The sequence below is a fragment of the Ovis canadensis genome, chromosome 6 (assembly GCF_042477335.2).
Source record: "Ovis canadensis isolate MfBH-ARS-UI-01 breed Bighorn chromosome 6, ARS-UI_OviCan_v2, whole genome shotgun sequence".
Taxonomy (NCBI): Eukaryota; Metazoa; Chordata; class Mammalia; order Artiodactyla; family Bovidae; genus Ovis; species Ovis canadensis.
The window spans coordinates 61,172,459-61,191,852 of NC_091250.1; the positions used below are offsets into that span (position 1 = coordinate 61,172,459).

The 19,394-nt window shown below is 36.9% G+C and overlaps 1 protein-coding gene across 2 annotated transcripts in view; it reads left to right on the forward strand.

The window, feature by feature from the left end:
• The window catches only part of ANAPC4 (anaphase promoting complex subunit 4), a 34,562-nt gene that overhangs the window by 6,780 nt on the left and 8,388 nt on the right, over positions 1-19,394 (forward strand). For both annotated transcript variants that reach the window (XM_069593790.1, XM_069593791.1), the window contains exons 7-20: positions 319-403; positions 1,032-1,136; positions 2,525-2,608; positions 3,726-3,812; positions 4,519-4,583; positions 5,335-5,377; positions 5,488-5,564; positions 6,997-7,097; positions 7,182-7,233; positions 11,171-11,226; positions 13,737-13,783; positions 15,841-15,897; positions 16,221-16,277; positions 18,103-18,196. In XM_069593790.1, coding sequence (XP_069449891.1) covers positions 319-403; positions 1,032-1,136; positions 2,525-2,608; positions 3,726-3,812; positions 4,519-4,583; positions 5,335-5,377; positions 5,488-5,564; positions 6,997-7,097; positions 7,182-7,233; positions 11,171-11,226; positions 13,737-13,783; positions 15,841-15,897; positions 16,221-16,277; positions 18,103-18,196 — 1,010 coding nt within the window. The remainder of the gene's footprint in view (positions 1-318; positions 404-1,031; positions 1,137-2,524; positions 2,609-3,725; positions 3,813-4,518; positions 4,584-5,334; positions 5,378-5,487; positions 5,565-6,996; positions 7,098-7,181; positions 7,234-11,170; positions 11,227-13,736; positions 13,784-15,840; positions 15,898-16,220; positions 16,278-18,102; positions 18,197-19,394) is intronic.

The window sequence follows — 19,394 nt, forward strand, 5'->3', positions numbered from 1 at the left end:
ATGGCAATTTATATTAACTGGAAAAGAGATGATTTTGTTATTGAGGGTATATAAATACAGTTATTAAAATAATATATTCTTATTTTACTGTAAACTGAGGTTTTTGTAGGCTGAATGAAATTTATGTTGTTCTTTTGGGGGAAAAAAGGAATAAGCCTGATGTAATTGAAATTTGGTGAACTTGTTTAGAGGTTCGGTCACCCTGCTAGGGAGCTTGAGTGTGCAGATTATACGAGGGCAGCAACAACTTGTATCTTGGTGTAAGAACTTGGTCCTCTCTGTTGTCCTCAGCTTGCTTGTTGCATTATTTTTAATCAGGCTTAATATTCTTGTCCTTGGAGGAAGCTCTGGTTTTATTGAGCTTTATGCTTACGGAATGTTCAAAATTGCTCGAGTCACTGGGGTAAGTTTTTCTTTAAGATTCTCTATTTTTGCCTCTATTTTTGTAACAACTGACTGATTTATGGAAAAGAATAAAACATTACTATTTTTCTCAGTTTCATTTCTTGGATTTACTCGTCCTTAAATGTTAAGAGGATAACTTTCTTACTAAGATAAAATAGTGATATGATGTCTGTGAAGATCAGAGGTTAGAGAATTAGGAGAATTAGGAGAATTAGTCAAAAAGTTTTTTCTTAACTAAAAGATTACTGTGGTACACTTGATTATGATTTGATGTTTTTCTAGCCTTGCATTTAAGAGCTGCCATTTGTGATCGGAATGTGATGAAAGTCATTAGAAGCAATCTTAGGCTCAGTCTTGGTCTTCTCCATGCCTTTTCTTATTCTTGCAGTTCCCTAAAAGGGCAGAAAATGTTGCGGCTCTGCAGGCTGTGTTAGTTCTCCAGCACTCGGGTGCGTAGTTAGGGTCTGTGTCTGCGTCCTTGCAACTCAGTGGACGCATGCCTTCATCTGCCACATACATGGCAGGAGTTACTGCTTTTTAGAGCTCTGAATTTTCGCTTCCTGTGTTGTAAGCAGATGCAGTGCAGCAATAACACTAAATATAATGGGGATTTGACTGTTTTACAGATTGTCGGTACTTGTCTTGCGTTATGTCTGTCAAGTGATTTGAAGTCATTGTCAGTGGTCACAGAAGTTTCTGCCAGTGGTGCTTCAGAAGTTTCATATTTTCAGGTGAGTATTTGAACCAGCAGAGAGTAAATATATATTTTTAAAGGTTTGATTTTTATTATCCATATCACTGGATTCTAATGGTCATTAAAACAAAGCAAAAAATTGACTTGGAGCTTCTAAATCTTAGAGTGTTACTGGTGAATACCTTATTATTCCAATTGCTCAGCATAATTTTCATCAAAACAGTGTTTCGATGGTCTGTTAATGACCAATATTAACTTGTTGCTATACCAGTTCATGTTTGTAACAAGTGTTTTCTTGGGATTTTGACCCAAGAAAATATAATTATTATTATAAAAATAATTGTTTTATAATTATATATAAATAATTATAAATATATAATATATAAAATATAATATATATAATTATTATTATAATAAAAGCTAATATTTACTAATTATTTAATATGTGCCCAGTACTGAGTAATTCAGTATATTTTATGTGAATCCTCACAGTAACCTAATAGATAGGTGCTATTACTATCCCCATTTTGTAGTTGAGTAAATGGCACGCAGAGCAACTGTCACTTGCTTGGTAAGGACTTGAAGGTGATGCTGGGCAGTCTGGCTCCAGAGCCGGGGCTCTTAACTAACACATTGCCTCCTGTATGAGATGCCCACTAAATGCCGGGGAAAACCTTTTCATTGTGTGCTGTTTGTATCATAGACTGTGGAAACTGGGCTCCTACAGAGTATTTAGATTGTAGCTTTGCCTTCAGGAAAATCTTCCTGAAAATTTCATCTCGAATAACCCAGCCACTTAGTCTAAGTATGTGTGAACTCTCAAACCAGAGTAGGACGGAAAGATGCTGGATGTGACGCAAGTGAGGCCTTATAGTTTCACCGTATTCACAGCAGCAGAGAGCTCTCGACTTTCTGCTGTTTGCTAGAACAGTTGTTCATGGTTGCTCTTCATCTGAAGGTTCTGTGAAAATCCAATTTCCCGAATTGTGTTTGGTGCTATAGTAAAATAATTCACTCTTTATGTGGAATTTGTAACATATTTTTAATAACAACTTTATTGTGATACTTCATGTACCTCTGTAATAGACAGTTAACTTGTATTTATTACTAGCTGTAATTCCTTAAAAATTTTTTAGATATTTGTGATCATTTTAAAAGTCTCTCATAATAGTGGTATAAATTAGATTATTACATTTATTCTAACTAAGTAGAGAGGACTGCTAACTTAGAGGGGGTCAACTGTACATAGTTAGATGCTACAGATGAGAGAATCCTAAAATTATATTCTGTTATTTGCTAATTTGTTATACTGAAAAGGAGCAAAATTCTGAGGTAGTCTTTCTGATACATAGTTATACCTTGACTCGTCTTTAAAAGTAGTAAATATATCTGTTTGTGACTCACTTTAGTGTTCTAATTTGACAGCTTGAAACCAATCTATTGTACTCTTTCTTACCTGAAGTAACTCGAATGGCCAGAAAGTTTACTCACATTTCAGCTCTTTTACAGGTATTTATTCATAGCTTGTTTTATGTGACTGTTTACTAATGTTGTGTAAATAAAAAACTTGAAAATCTTACTTTTTAAAGCCAACTATACTTGGCAGAGGTGTCTAGTCTGATAGATAAGCTTATAATGTCCACTGAAACAAGAAAAAGAAATTTAATTGAAAATCTATTCCAACCCATCTCTATATCTCCAAAAGAAAAGAAAAAAGTCATCTAAATCTTTTTAAACATTCTCATAATAAGGTATTTTGTAATTTTAAAAGTGTCTTTGCAAATCAAGTATTATGGAAAATAGTCATTCTAACAGCTTTTGGATATAATAAATGTACCCCCAGTTAGCAGGTGATTGGTGTTTTAGTTGGTTGACTGTTTGGGCCAGGCCCAGCTGAAGGTTCTGTTGTTCTGGGCTGGGTTCAGCTATTCATGCTGGTCTTGGTCGTACAGCGGTAGTCAGCTGGCTGGTCCAAGTATCTCTCAGCCATGATGGCTTTATCTGAAATCCACACTCCCCACTTCCCAACAGGCTAGATCAGGCTTGTTGGGTAAGTGGTGTGGACAGGGGAACGTCAGGCGTGTAAGTGGAAGCTTGCAAAGCCTTCTGGAGCCTTGGACTCAGTGACACTTGTGCTTCTTTGTCACACTGAGACACACGGCCAGACCAAATCGACAGACTGGAGAAACCGGCTATACATCCGGATAGAGGAGCTGCAAAGAACTGTGACCTTCTTGCTTCAGTCTGCCACAGTCACTAATGTACTTCATGTCAAAGATTTCTGGAGATCAGTGTCTTTTTAAAAGGATACTGTTTGAAGATCGAATAGTTGACCAATCAGCATTTTAACAGTTAATGTACATAAAACACATCGTATATGTAAAAAGTTGAAAAATATCTATTTTACCAGATAAAAACTTAATTTGAGAATGTTTGATTGTTAAATGATTATCAAGTGTTAGCCATGGTCTCTTCTTTCTCAGGCTTAACTTTCAGAGTTAAAAGTGGTTTACAGTAAATCCTGGGTTTCTTTGAGACAATTGGCAGTAAGAAGCATGTATTATTTAGTTAGCATATTGACTTAAGTATTTTTTGCTACTTTAATATTTTTTCTTTTTGCTAATAGTATATAAATTTGTCACTGACATGTATGTGTGAAGCCTGGGAAGAAATACTGATGCAGATGGATTCTCGTCTTACCAAGTTTGTCCAGGTGATGTAACTGGAGTTTCCCATGGAAGGTGTTAAAGAGTGTATGATGTCCTTACTCATTTCATGAGGGACATGAGAAAAATCGGTCTGATTTGTTCAAGGCTCAGATCTTGATTTCTTTGAGATGGCTTGATCTAACCTCAAACTCTTGTCTCAGAGAGAGATAATGCCAGTCCTTCCCATTGGAAAAACTTAGGTGGGGACAGGATTGTGAAGTGGAGCTAATAGGATGTGGCGATTAAGGACAGGTGTTGGAAGAGCTGACTGGCTGTTTCCTCATAACTGCTATTCAGATCGGAGAAGGCAATGGCACCCCACTCCAGTACTCTTGCCTGGGAAGTCCCATGGATGGAGGAGCCTGGTAGGCTACAGTCCATGGGGTCGCTAAGAGTCGAACACGACTGAGCGACTTCACTTTCACTTTTCACTTTCATGCATTGGAGAAGGAAATGGCAACCCACTCCAGTATTCTTGCCTGGAGAATCCCAGGGACGGGGGAGCCTGGCGGGCTGCTGTCTATGGGGTCGCACAGAGTCAGACACGACTGAAGCGACTTAGCAGCAGCAGCTGCAGCTATTCAGATAAACAGTTTAAATATGGATTTGAGAGAAGGTTAAAGGTGAGAAAGGGAGTCATGTTCCCATAATTTTGAATAAATAATGCTTATTTAAAAAACACTTATCATGAGTTTATCCATCTTTCTCTAGGAAAAGAACACAACCACATCAGTGCAAGATGAATTCATGGACTTGTTGTTGTGGGGGAAAGCAAGGTAATAAACTTACATTAGAAACTTTTGCTTTACCTTCTCTTTTTAAAGTAATTTATTTCAAAAGTAACTCATATTCATTGTAAAAAAAAAAATAGAAAATTCTGATGCACAAAAAACAAAGAATAGTATATATCTTTCTAGGCTTTTTTATTCACGTATTTATTTCCTATGTAAATGTAATCATTTTATGTGTATGTACCATGTATACATATATCTGTACTTTTTAAATGTATAAAAAATTAAAAATTTTTATGTAGCTAAATCACTCTTTTCCTTTATTGTATTTACCTCAGCATTATTCTTAAAAAGATCTTTCCCATAGTAAGCAGTCAAAGATCTTTATTTTCATCTAGAGATTTTTTTTGGTGGTTTATGATTTTATCCCATTTAGATGTTCCAGATATGATTTATTTGGTTGTATGCTATGAAAGACGTAACAACTTATTTTTTTCTAAGTGTCTAATAATTGCCCAGTGTAACTTACTGAGTAGTACATCTTCTCCTTACTGACATGAAATACCATTTCAGTGTATAGCACATTCTCATGTCTATTTCAGTCTGTGTGTGGACTTTAACGTTTCCTGTTTTTGTCTGTTTCTCTGAGTACAACAAAGTCTTAATTTTTGTTGGGCTATTTCTTTTTATTTGTTTAAAATCTTTGTTTAAATTTGTACTTTGAAATTAAATGTTTTAAGTGATGCATTCAGATTTTAAATAGAGAAGACTAAAAATACTTTCTTTTTCATTCTAGTGTTGAACTTCAGACCCTCTTAATGAACCAGTTAACAGTAAAGGTGTGGTTATCTTTGTACTTTAATGGCTATGAACATAGTCTTAATTTTTTTTGAATGGCATATAGTATCTTCCTTGTTTGCTAAATGTCGTTTTTTTTTCTCTTAATCAGGGCTTAAAGAAGCTTGGCCAGTCTATAGAGTCATCATATTCCAGTATACAAAAATTGGTTATAAGTCACTTACAGAGGTATGAAGATGACAGAGAATCTTTTGGTGTTGCTTCTGCACGTACCTATAGCATTGGTTTCCTTTCTTCAGCCTTCTTTTCATCATCTGGCATTCTCTGTTAGAGCGTCTTCTGGCTGACATTTTTGCCTTAGCATTCGAGGGGAATCTTAAAGTGCCCAAGATTTAAAGAATCGATAATAGTGACTCTGCTCTGTGAAATAACTTTCCAACATCTTTTCACCACCCGAGGCCCTATCTGGGCTTTTTTCTCACCCAGACAGCCATGAGTTATGTCTTGAATAGGGCATATACCCTTTTTTGAGCAGTGAAATTAAGTATGTTTGTATATCATTTTATATGTTCTGTAAAAGCATGTTACATATTTTTGCATGTAAGTCCTTGGCAAGGTGTTGGTTGTGATTATCCTCATTTTACATAAGAAGAAACTGAAGTTCAGAAAGGGCATGTGGCATATGAAGTTCAGAAAGGGCAAAGTTATTACGTGTCAGAGCCAAGACTGTTCTAGACCCTCAAGTCTCATGCCATTTCTAAACACCGCTCCCTCAGTGAGGCCGCTTGCTGGTTGATGCTCAGTGTTTGACTTAGATTTTGACAGATTTCTTTATGCTGAGACCCCGGGCCCTTACCTCCCTCTTTGAGCACTGTAGGGCTGTCGGCCTGGTCTCCAGGCCGCACTGTGCCCTCAGATGTGTTCCACAGTGGATCTGATCATGCTACTCTTACTAAAAACTTCCAGTGCCTTCCCATTTGTTAGGACCCATGTCTTTGGTGGCCTTCTCAAACTTGACACTTTTGTCTCCTACCTGGGGCTTTTGTACGTCTCTTTGCTTTTTGCAACACTTCCACTCTGTTCTTCACTTGCATTTTCCAGCTCTCAGCTCAGATGTTCAGAGAATCCTTCTCTAATTCCCAGACTAGTTCAGGTTCTTCTCTTTCACCTGTACCTGGTGTGTTGAAATGGTCTGGTTATGAAATTATGAAACTGTCTGATTATGTGGTTATGACTGTCTCCCCCATTAGACTATCAGTGTTATAAGGACCCTTTTGTTTTGTTTACCATGAAGTCCCCATAGTGCCTGACCTGAAGTTGGAGCTTAATAAATATTTGCTCAGTTTTAAATACATAGCTGTTAGGTGAACAAGATGACCGTATGACTATCTTAACAGTGCCAGGACCAACTGTGGAACATAATTTGATCTCATAAAGTTTAATCATGTGGCCAGTCCGTCTCACTAGTCATGACAACCAAATGATTCTGCTTCAGTGTTTTGAAATAATTTTGAGAGCTAATAGTCCCTCATAGTAAGGAAATTAGAGTTACTTTCAGTTTTTATTTTTGAAAACTTAGAAACATTCAAGCAAGATAATAGGTGCCTGCCACCCTGATGACGGTGATGATGCTGATTTATTTCTGCTCTGTTTTTGATAGTGGCTCAGAGTCTTTATTATACCATTTGAGTGAACTGAAAGGAATGGCTTCATGGAAGCAAAAATATGAACCTCTTGGACTAGATGCTGCAGGAATTGAAGGTGGTAATTTTATTTCTCAACAGAATGTTTTAAACTAACTTTACTTATTGGACAAATGATATTTATTTATTTACTTCTTTTTAGATGCTATTACTGCAGTAGGTTCTTTTATACTCAAGGCAAATGAACTTCTTCAGTAAGTATTGGGGATACTTGAAAATTGAAATCATTGACTTGAGAATATTTCACTTTTTGTAATGGAGAACCTAGCAAATTGTGATTTTCTTAAAATGAGATTTTAAGTTCTTATGAAAATTGCATGTTTGTAGGATTAAAACAAACCAATAGCGCAGTGATCGTAAAAATTCACATGGTATTTTCCTATCTCACCCATCCTCACCTCAGGTCCTCTCTTCAGAGGGAATCCTTTAAACTCTTGTAACTGTTTCTGGTTTTAGTTCTATAGGTTACTTCCATATTTTTAAATTGTATGACTGTACTGCATTTCTTGTATTTATCAGTTTTTTGAAATTGTTCCCTTGTTTCTCTTTGTTTTTCCTAGACTCTATTTGCTTTCTTTTTTCCTTGCACTGTCTCTCTTTACCACATTTGTAGGTTTTCTCCCTGTCTCAGAGGTAGCATCACATCCCTGGAATTCCCCTCTGTCCCTGGTGCCTCCTCTGTTAGCCTCCCACCTCACAACACCCCCGCCACCACCACGCCCGCACCAATCTGTCCATTGGTTCCGGCTCTTGTGCCAGCTACCACCCAGGCGTTTTCCTCATTGCTTTCATGGGTTAGATCCTTACTTTCATGATCTCCTCTGTTTCTTGGTTCATTTAATCACTTTGTGGAAAATGTCCTCCAATTACTTAGAAAACAGATGTGTAAGGGTAAGCTTTCTGTGTCCCTTTGTGTCTTTTCTCCTCCTACCACACTTAATTGACAGTTTTGACTGGGTATGGATTATGAAGGGAGATTTATTTTCTCCGAGAGCTTTGAAAGCATTGCTCTGTTGTATTCTAGCCTGTTTGTTGCTGATGGAAGGTCTGGTGCTTCTGATTCTCATTCCTTTGTATGCTGTTTTTTTTCTTATCTTGAAAACTTTATTCTTCATCCTTGATACACTGAAATTTCACAGTAGTATTTTAAATGTGGGTCTTTCCATATATTGCACTGATAATTTAAAAAATGCTATTTTTAAGCTGAACTCTGTTGTATTATTATTTTGATAATTTCCTCTTCTCCCCCACTTTTTAAAACTAGATTTTTGTTCTAGAAATCTAGTTGGTCATATTAGACTTCGTGGATTGACCCTCTATGTCTTTTATTTTTACTCACATTTTTTAAATAGCTTTGTCTTTACTGTTTCTTGTGAAGTTTTCTTGACTTGATTATCCAGCACCATCTTTCATCATATACATTTATTGTGCGTTTTTCACTATGTTTTAAACATTATTCTAGATGCTGAGAGTGTAGTAGTGAACAAAACTGATAAAAATCTTACCTTCATAGATACTGTATTCTAATGTGATGAGACAGATAATAAAGAAATGAATAATTAAAACCTATAGCAGGTCAGATAGTGGTTTGTAGTGGTGGGAAAAACCATGTAGGGAAGGAGGATCTATGGTGTGCTGGGGGTAGGGGTGTAGTTTTTTGGTCAGGGAGGGCCTCGAGGGTGGAAGGAGTGAGCCTTGCTGATATTTGGGGGCAAAGGGGACAGCAGGTATAAAGGCCTTGAGTTTGGAGCAAGCCTGGCATACTTGAGGGGCACCTCCAGGAGCCACTAAGTTAGTGAACTTAGCAACAGTGTGAGCGATAGGATAAGGTGAAAGAGGTCATGGAGGATGGGTCAAGTTGTGTAGCGCCTGTAGGCCGTCGTAAGGACTTTGGCTTTTACGCTGGACATAATAAAGAATAACATAATAAGCTCTTAGAGAATTACAGGCTGTGGGGGAACAGGATATGACTTAGAATCTTTTTGATCCCTCTTGTTATTTACTTAGTGTTGAGGATAGATTATATGAGGGCAAGCACAGAAGCCAAGAGAGAAATGATGGTCAGAATCTGAAATGGTCAGAACCTGAATATATTTTGAAAATAGAACCAAATGGGTAAGAGACAGTGAAAGACGGGAGTAGTAGGATAAGTCTTGGTGGTACGACTGTTGGGATGCTGGCAAGAAGTCACTGGAAAGAAAGCTGGTGGTTGTGGTTGAGTAGGATGCATGAAATTGAGATTTAGAAGGCTCAGGTTGGTAAAGAGGGTCTAGGGTGTGAACTTTGGAATAAGAGTCCAGGAGGAATGGAGAATGAAGTCATTGACCCACGCCATGCTCTTGCATGTTTTATTATGGCAGTCCTGTCTTAATTACTAAGTGTTTTCTTATTTGTTTACTCATTTTTCAAAGCAGCGCCCTTGCTCTGTAGATATGACATTTCATGGCTCTCTGAGGACATTAATTAGATTTTTTAAAAGTCTTTGCTGCTTCCTGAATTATCTGTTTATATGTCACTTTGCTGTTTGTTTTGGTCTCTTGTGGCAAGCTTTCTGCAAAAACCTGATGCCCGATTGTTTACTCATATTTATTCCTGAGGCAGTTTACAGTTGCTTGGAGTTGCGGGGTGCAGGGTGGACCAAAGCCAGCACGAGTGCCAGCGCATGTCGGCCTGTGCTGAACCCCTCTCTTTCAGTTTCAGTCCTCCTTTGCCCAGCCCGACGTCATCCTGATGTCTTCTGCTGAGCTTGATGTCTCTAAGGACTGAGTGTCTCCGGGGCTCTGCTGGGTGGATGACTCTGTGCTGCTCCCTCTCTGAAGTGCCTCACATGTGGCCACTGCTGGTGACCTTCACCAGTCACCAGTCTTCTGTCTGCTTTTGACATTTCTGAAACTTAAAAAACCTTTTTTTTCTATCATCTTTTTGTATGTGAGTTTATAACACGTACACCCCTCCCCACTGTCGTTTTAATGGAGTTTAGAATATAGAGGTGTGTGCTCAAAGAACAGGGAGGGAAATGATATTCCTTTTCCTGAATGTTGAATAATTTTTTGGTTCTGCATATTTGCAGAGAGTAAACATAAAATACTAAGTTTTCTCTGATCATGTTTTAATATGAATGAAAGGTTGTTGATTTAACTTCTTGCTCCTTGGAGATAAGTGAAATAAAGCATTATTTTAGATTATAATGGAGAAACTGAGACAGTGAGAGTTTTAACATTAGCCTGGGGTTGGGGTGAGCTGAGAAAGACAGGAATCTTTTTCCCCCCCATTTTTGCTGCAGGAGTTTTGATCGTGGTGCTTGGTAACGCAAGAGATGTCACAGTTTTTTATGTCAGGTGTTGTACTGTGTACAGAAAGGTTAATGATACTGACCTACTTCTCCAGTAGTATTATGAGACTTAATGCTTAGAAGGGACTTTGAGATTTAGGGGTGAAAAGGGCACATATTATTTGCTTAGAGTAATTATCTTACAGATGTGAGCTTAAAGAGCTTTAAAAAAATGATATCCATTTCTATATTCAGAAACACTTTCATCAAAGTGTAGATGACTTCCACTTATAACACTTAATCTTCAGGGTACGTTTGTGTAAAGCCCAAGGAAATTCGATTTTTGAGATCTGTTACTATAAGGATAAAAATATCAGCTTCCATAAGTAATGTCTTATTGATATCATAGGTAATGGTAGTGACATAGTATAAACTTATAATGATGATTTTCTGTTATGGTTGATATTTTTTCTTCTTACTGATCAGTGATCTTTTAAAAAAAAAACAGAATAGTGCTGAAAACTGTTTTTTTTTTTTTTAAATTTCTTTTGGTTCCAAAGTTAGAAAAGGATTTCATACTTTATTGAATGCTTGGAGAGACTATTACAGTTTGTGGCAAGGCTGTTATAACCAGTTAGAATCTGAGTTATTTGCTTTATTTTTAAAAAGAATCAAGATTTGCTCTTTTGAGAGTTTATTTTTAGCTATGTGTTTGATTTGTTAAATCTGTTCTAAAGCTTTAAATGTCATCCAGATAGGCTATACTAGAACAGTAAGGATTATTATATTCCATAGTAATTGAACAATGATATATGAACCTCCTGTAATAATTTCATTTCTGATTTATTTTTATCTTTTAGAGTTATAGATAGCAGTATGAAAAACTTCAAAGCATTTTTTCGGTGGTTGTATGTGGGTAAGTTGATTGAATGAAGCATTCTTGTATTTTTAACACTTTTGAAGAAAAAATGTGGGAATATCAATTTGGAATATTCAATTACACTAGTAAACTTTTAAATACTTGTCACTGTAGAGAGAATAGTTTAAATGACCCCACTTATACACTTCACTCAGTTTCAGCAGTTTTCAACACATGGCCAGTTGTATTTCTTCTTTACACCTTCTCATCCGTGCCCCCACAGATACAACTTCTAACATTGATTATCTCTATCACTTACTGATAATCGACCTTTTTTTACTCTGTAATGTCTCCTTAGGTTCAAATAACATTTTTTAATCTCTACTTTGTATTGGGCACTGTTAGGTGTTAGATTTGGAGTGGAAATGGGGAGAGAAAATAAGACAAAGCCTCTGCCGTGAATAGTTGAACTCCTGTTTTATACTGTGATCTTGTGTTTCTAGATCTGTGCCATTCATTATGGTAGCCACTAGTCAATTATGGCTGTTTAAATTAGTTGAAATTATGTGGAATTACATATGCAGTTCCTTAGTCATGCTAGCCGTGTTTGAAGTGCTCGGGAGCTGCTTGTAGTTAGTGGCTACCACGTTGGACAGCACAGAACTAGAACATTGCCATTATCACTTCTACTGGACAGTGATGCCCTAGCTAAATCGATTGCAGACCACTAGTCCTTCCTTTGTGTCTCCGCCTCTCTTTGCATTTGTATGTGATCAACAAATAGTCACTGACATGATATCAGATGTGTTAATGCTCACCCTGCGGAGTGTGCATAGTTTATGTATGTAGTCCATTGGTGCTGCTGGTTTTGTGGCCTCTCTTAAGGTCTTTGGAATAATTTAGCATCCATCTCCTGCCAACACATGGAATATTTAGTTGTAAATAGAATTTATTCCGTAGTTCTTAAAATTCTAAAGAGTAAAACAGAAAGTAAATTACCTGTACTGTGCTAACATCCTTTTAAACAAATGCCCAAATCTTTTTTTAATTGATTTTTTTCCAAATCTTTGCTTCTCATGTTTTTAAAACATGACTTTTCATATTTGTTAGCCCAGTATAATTGCTTTTAATTAAAAAATGAATGCAGTCAGTGGATGTTGACATTTAAAATTCTTAGATTTTTCTCAAAACCATACCAACACTAGCCAGAATGGGGAGCCAGAGTGTTTATCAGGCCAGCCTCTTTAATATCAGAGTTAATTAGAATAAATTGCAATGTTCAAATTAAATGAAACCTTAGAAGAGACTTTCTATTAGAGAAATAGTAGCTTGGTTTTACTTATAATTACTGGAGTAATTAGGCAGTTTATAGTCTTACTGCATGTCCTAACTGTAATAAGAAGCTGCATTAGAAGATAAATGAATTACCACTCAGTCCTTATCATTAGAACAAAGCACACTGAATTGATCCCTGGGTCGGGAAGAGCCCCTGGAGAAGGACATGAAAACCCACTTTGGTTTGCTTGCCTGGGAAATCCCCTGGTCAGAGGAGCCTGGCGGGCTGCAGTCCATGGGGTTGCAAAAGAGTTGGACAGGACTTAGTACTGAACAACAAAACAAACACTGGATTGGAGAACTGGAGACTTAACTGTAACTGGATGCTGCCACCAGTTAGCGCTCTAACCCTGCTTTGCTCTTTTGTAAAATGCAGTCTCCATGAAGGCAGGGATTTATTTATACTGCTTTGTTCCCAGTACCTGTATTATGCTCAGTAAGTAATTTTTGAATGGATAAATGAATGAATGGAACTAGATTATGGCTGGGTTGTTTTTTTTCAGATAAATTAGAAGTCTGAATTAATTAAGAACAGTTTCCTAAAATAACCCTATTTGCAGAATCATGCCTAACATGCTTTTTCCTGACCAAACATAAGAAGCATATTCAAATGCTATGCAAAACACATGCAATATATTTCTTCACTTAGGTGGATGTAATATGTATATAAAATACAGTATTGATGAAGACACCCCATGAAAGGACAAAAAGGGTCCACCACAAATATTAAAGAAGGTATATAAATACATATATACACATATATAAGTGTGTGTATACACACATAAATCTTAGTGCAAGCATCTTCATGTGGCAGAAAAGCCCAAGGGGAAGAACACATCTGTTTGGCATTCTAAGGCTTTTGGAGGAAAGAAAGAATTGCCTGCACATTTTAAGAGAAGAAACATGACTAAGTTAGGAGGGATTCCTGCACACAAAGTCTTTGCTAAAGGCAGCAGTTCGATTTGTTTGTCTGGAGTGTCAATGGGTTGTATTAAAGGAGAAAAGGAAAAATGGTTTAAGATGGCTATACCAACCATTTTGAGCCTAAGAATATAAATCAAATTCTTCACTCTGTAGTTCTTAGAAGAAAAATAAGTTTTCCTTGGTGACAAGAAGCTGTTAAAACTAGAAAATGTAGTCCAGTGAAATACATTTAGACTTGAAATGCATCTATAACTCAAATTATGTTTGGAGTTTCCCTTTAAAGATAGTTTTAAACTTTATATTTTCAGCAATGTTGAGAATGACAGAAGACCATGTACTTCCCGAACTGAACAAGGTAGTATATAATAGTATTTTTCCTATATGTGTTAGTGTTGCCCTGGTTGAGCTCATCTGTGCTGGTCATCTTAGTAGTAAGATGCAGTTATTGTTAAGAGATGTTAGGCTGTAGGCACAAGAGAGATCCTAGTAAGCCCTTTTAAAAATTTGCATGTTTGATATTTTTTATCTCACAGAATGCTAGACTATGGCTAAGCTGATCATTTTCATGTTTGTATAAGATCTTAGAGTCTGTATAACATAGGGTATTTGGATTCCTTATTTTAACTTCGTAAAATCTTAAATGCATTTTTATTTTCCTTGGAAGTCTTGTATGTAGATATTAGTACCTATGTTCATGTCTGGTGAGTACCAGTTTCTTTTTGACTGTAATAAGGATTATGACAAGTAGCAATGAAATCTCCTTCTCAGAATATCTTACAGAATAGGGCAGAATTCCCTTTTGGTTCCTGCAGCTCACTCATCCTCACCCCTCCCCAAACTGTGATTCAGGTAGATTAGGTGGTTTTAAGCCTGAAAAAATGGGGAGTATTAAAATTAGTCTTAGTGGACCAGATAAGTAAGGGATCACAGCTTTTATAGGAAGTAGATCTTCTGTGCTGTATGACTGGCCTTGCAAACCAGGGATGTTTGCATTAGCTATTTCTCTGCCATCACTCTTACCTTTACTTTGGGAGATTCAGTATGTTCGTTGTTGGCAGAGACCTCAATATGTAATTTTTTGAGGGCTGAAGAACTTGGATAGGGAGAAGGTGGGGTCATTAAAAGAAGCAGAGGCCAACACTGAAGCAAGAGGTGTTCTCAGGTTGCAGCCCTTAACCTAAATTGAGGTTATCTGAACAGACGTCCTCCACTCCCAAAGGAGAGACTCCACACTCATTCTTCAGTTCATTCACTCAGTCATGTCCAACTCTTTGTGACCCCATGAACCACAGCATGCCAGGCCTCCCTGTCCATCACCACCTGCTGGAGTCTAGCCAAACCCATGTCCATTGAGTTGGTGATGTCATCCAACCATCTCATCCTCTGTCGTCCCCTTCTCCTGCCTTCAATCTTTCCCAGCTTCAGGGTCTTTTCTAGTGAGTCAGCTCTTTGTATCAGGTGGCCAAAGTATTGGCGTTTCAGGTTCAACATTAGTCCTTCCAATGAATATTCAGGACTGATCTCCTTTAAGATGGACTGGTTGGATCTCCTTGCAGTCCAGGGGACTCTCAAGAGTCTTCTCCAACACCATAGTTCAGAATCATCATTTCTTCGGCGCTCAGCTTTCTTTATAGTCCAACTCTCACATCCATACATGACTACTGGAAAAACCATAGCCTTGACTAGACAGACCTTTGTTAGCAAAGTAATGTCTCTGCTTTTTAATATGATCTCTAGGTTGGTCATAATTTGCCTTCCAAGGAGTAAGCATCTTTTAATTTCATGGCTGCAGTCACTATCTGCAGTGATTTTGGAGCCCCCAAAAATAAAGTCAGCCACTGTTTCCATTGTTTCCCCATCTGTTTCACATGAAGTGATGGGACCAGATGCGATGATCTTTGTTTTCTGAATTTTGAGCATTAAGCCAACTTTTTCACTCTCCTCTTTCACTTTCATAAAGACGCTCTTTAGTTCCTCTTGACTTTCTGCCATAAGGGTGGTGTAATCTGCATATCTGAGGTTATTGATATTTCTCCCGGCAGTCTTGACTCCAGCTTGTGCTTCCTCCAGCCCAGCATTTCTCGTGATGTACTCTGCATAGAAGTTAAATAAGCAGGGTGACAATATACTGCCTTGACGTACTCCTTTTCCTATTTGGAACCAGTCTGTTGTTCCATGTTCAGTTCTAACTGTTTCTTCCTGACCTGCACACAGGTTTCTCAGTCTTAGCTTTAGGCATAAAATAATAAATAGCCTTAGACCGTAAAGAGATCTGTAGCTGTTGGAGTTGCTGATTGGAAAATGGGTTTAAAATAATTACATGCTTGTCACATTTATTGTTACATAATTTTTTATTAAGAAGCTTTTCTTTATCTTGATTTGTTTTATTTTTGTTCCTTTTGGATTTGATAGATGACTCAGAAAGATATCACATTCGTTGCTGAATTTCTTACTGAACATTTCAATGAGGTAGGAAATTGGCATTTCTATAGTGCTTTTTCAACAATAATTACAGTAAATCTGGATAATGGTAAGTAATCAAATTTAATCCAGTTTAAGCAACCTTCTAGCAATTATGTATGCTTTTTCAATTATTGAACTAATTAATGACTACTTATTTATTAAATGTAAAGCATATAAATTGAACTTTGTGTTTGTGTCTTACCATCCACAAAAGAAAAGAGTAACTGCTACTAACAGCTTTCTTGAGAAGTAGAGTTTTTGGTTAAAATGTAAGTTTTTTTTTCTTTAATGAGTTGATTTAAGAATTAAACTTTATTTATTCTTTCTAGGCTCCAGATCTTTATAATCGAAAAGGAAAATACTTTAACGTTGAAAAAGTTGGTCAGGTATGGGCTCTGGATTAAATCTAGTTACTGATTTTTTAAAAACTAATTTTAAAACATTAGCAGTGTTAGTCTTTATTATACAAAACTTTTTGAAAGTAGCATAATGCCGAATTATATAGTAGCCTTCTCCTTTAGTAAAATCACCAAAGAGTAGCTTTAAACTTTTGGGGGGTCTTTGAACCCTTTATATTAAAATTATTGAAAACTCCCAGAGAGCTTTCATGTGGGTTGTGTCTATGAATAGCATATATTATTAGATATTAGAAATTAAACAGAAAAAAAAGAATTATTTATTTCTTAATTCACTTAAAAAGAACAAACACCCCTTTCATTACATGTTAATATAAATATTTTTAATGGAAAATAACTATTTAACAAAACAAAATTAAGTGAAGAGTGACATTGTTTTATATGTTTGCAAATCTCCTTGCTGTATGGCTTAAGAGAAGGCAGCTGCATTTGTTCTGTTGTGATATGTTGTTTGATCAGAAAGCCTGGTTTTACACAGGTGTATAGTTGGAAAGGCAGAAATATTTTAATAGCTTTTTAGAAAATTGTGAATATTCTTTGATACTCTACCAAATTCTGACAAACAGTAGTATCTTAGGTTAGTTCTAGTGTGGAATCTAAGTTGCAACAGTAGACTTTCCATATTATGATTCATTAAAATTTATTCATCTGCTTTTCACTCTGGAAGGATCTTGTTACCCTGTGCTTGATTTTGTAATATCATGTATTGATCTTTGGGAAAATACTGATTCACTGAATTACAGAGATCTTCCGTAGGCTGATACCTTTCTTCATACAGTATCCAAAAGTCAGATTTTGTTAATATTATTACCGATCTCATCAGACAATCTTTAACTACTATGAGGCTGTCAAGCACATAGTAGCAGATACGGGTTTTCGAAAATTTTAATTTTTGCTTGAATGTTTAAATTTTATCACTGACAACAAATACTGTCAGTTATTTTGCTTAAAGTGACAGGATCACTTTCTTTAGTTTCAAGAAAATATCTGCCAAATACCCAAGGACACATAATCAGAGTTTGCCTGCCAGTCATTCTTTTGAGTAAAAATGGAATTCCAGGAGCAGCAAAGATGTGCCTAGGTGACTCAAGTGCATTTTCATAAATGCTTTTCCTCATGGCAACCGTCATGCTTTGGTATGCAGCAAAAGTGCTTTATTCATACTTCCAATTCTGTCTCTCAGAATATTAAAAAGATTTTGTTGAGATTTAATAAAATTAATAATTTTAATAGCCGTTCCAGAGATTGGTGAAACTGTATGTGGCAAAAAGGAATCCAGTGACTGCTAGCATGGTTTGATTCTTGGCAGCAATGCCAGCAGTTGTCCCCACCTGTGCTCTTGACAACCAGGGCAGATGTCATTACAGTGGAAAAAGCAAATAATAGCTTTTTACCATTAGAGAAATAGTAATGGCCTCATGGATCTTGGAAACCATCTTGAAGGCGCTCCGAGTGGTGTGGACCACACTTTGAGAATCGCTGCCATGGAGTAGATTGACAGTTGAATATCTCAGTCTAAAATGCGTAAGGGCAACAGCTCTATTTTCCATGAAACTAGAACGTGATACTTAAACTCCACGTATGGTTTCTATGTCTGTTGCATTCTGATCTTTCAGTAGTCTGCAGTTTGTTCAGTAGCTTGGCGTTTAGTAAATGTTGGTCATCTCACAGAATAATGTGGTTTCAGAGGACTTGACAGTAAAAATAACTTGAGTAGAATAGTGTTAAATGTAAGCAATTTCAGAGCCTAATTCTCTGGTTTACAAAGCTGAAATGTCTAATTCTCGGTTTCTAGTACTTGAAAGATGAAGATGATGATCTTGTGTCACCCCCTAACACAGAGGGAAACCAGTGGTATGACTTTCTTCAGAACAGCAGCCACCTTAAAGGTATTTCATGAGCCAAGCAGATTTGGGCCATGTTCCTGTTTATTTGAGACCAGTTGAAGTGACTTAGCAGCAGCAGCAGCAGCAGCAGCAATACCTCAGCAAGTGTCCTTGCTGAATACTTATTTAAGTTCTTTGATTTTTGTGTCCATTTTATTTGATTAGAGAAACAGGAAAATAATAACAGTGTATGCTATTACCATGTTCAAAAACACAGTATGTTAACTGTGATGTAGTAAGATTGCTTATTTTAAGTATTGTCTGTTATAAAAAATAGGATATTGGGAAGAAAAAACACAGTATGCTAACTGTGATGTAGTAAGATTGCTTATTTTAAGTATTGTCTGTTATAAAAAATAGGATATTGGGAAGAAAACTATAGAGCCTATCAGAGAAGTCTGTTTAAGTCAGTTCCAGTTTATTAGCTTTGAAAAACATATGATGCTTTTAACTCCTGTAATGATGCATCACTGTATTCTCCTGAGGTGGCTTTTTTTTTTTTTTAAACTTGTTACGCCTTTTGTTTTCTGGATTGTTGATACGATAAAATTTTATTAAGCCAACATTATTGGGGATGCCACACAAAATAGCAACCATTATGTATCAAAACTTCTCCATTTTAGATGAAAAGATGTTTAAAGCGTCTATTTCTTTGCTTTCTCAAAGAGTAATTTAACCAAGGTTTAGCTGTTTCTTAGATCCTTGGGGTAATAGCTACCTGCTACTGCCAAGTTGCTTCAGTCGTGTCCGACGCAGTGCGACCCCATAGACGGCTCCACCGTCCCTGGGATTCTCCAGGCAGGAACACTGGAGTGGTTTACTATTTCCTTCTCCAATGCATGAAAGTGAAAAGTGAAAATGAGGTTGCTCAGTCGTGTCTGACTCTTCGCGACCCCATGGACTGCAGCCCACCAGGTTTCTCCGTCCATGGGATTTTCCAGGCAAGAGTACTGGAGTGGGCTGCCATTGCCTTCTCCCAGTAGCCACTATATACATGTATTATCTCCTTTAATCCTCAGAAGAACCTAGAAGGTTATCTTCATTTTACTAAAGAGGAAACTGAAGGTTAGAGAAGGCCCATGGTGATGAGGGTAGTAACCAGTAGAGCTAGGACTCTGCTAACTTGAGAGCCCGTGTTTTTAACTGCAGTCAGTAATAATCTCTGCTTCTTTCTGTTTGCTCTTTATCTGAATGAGGAGTG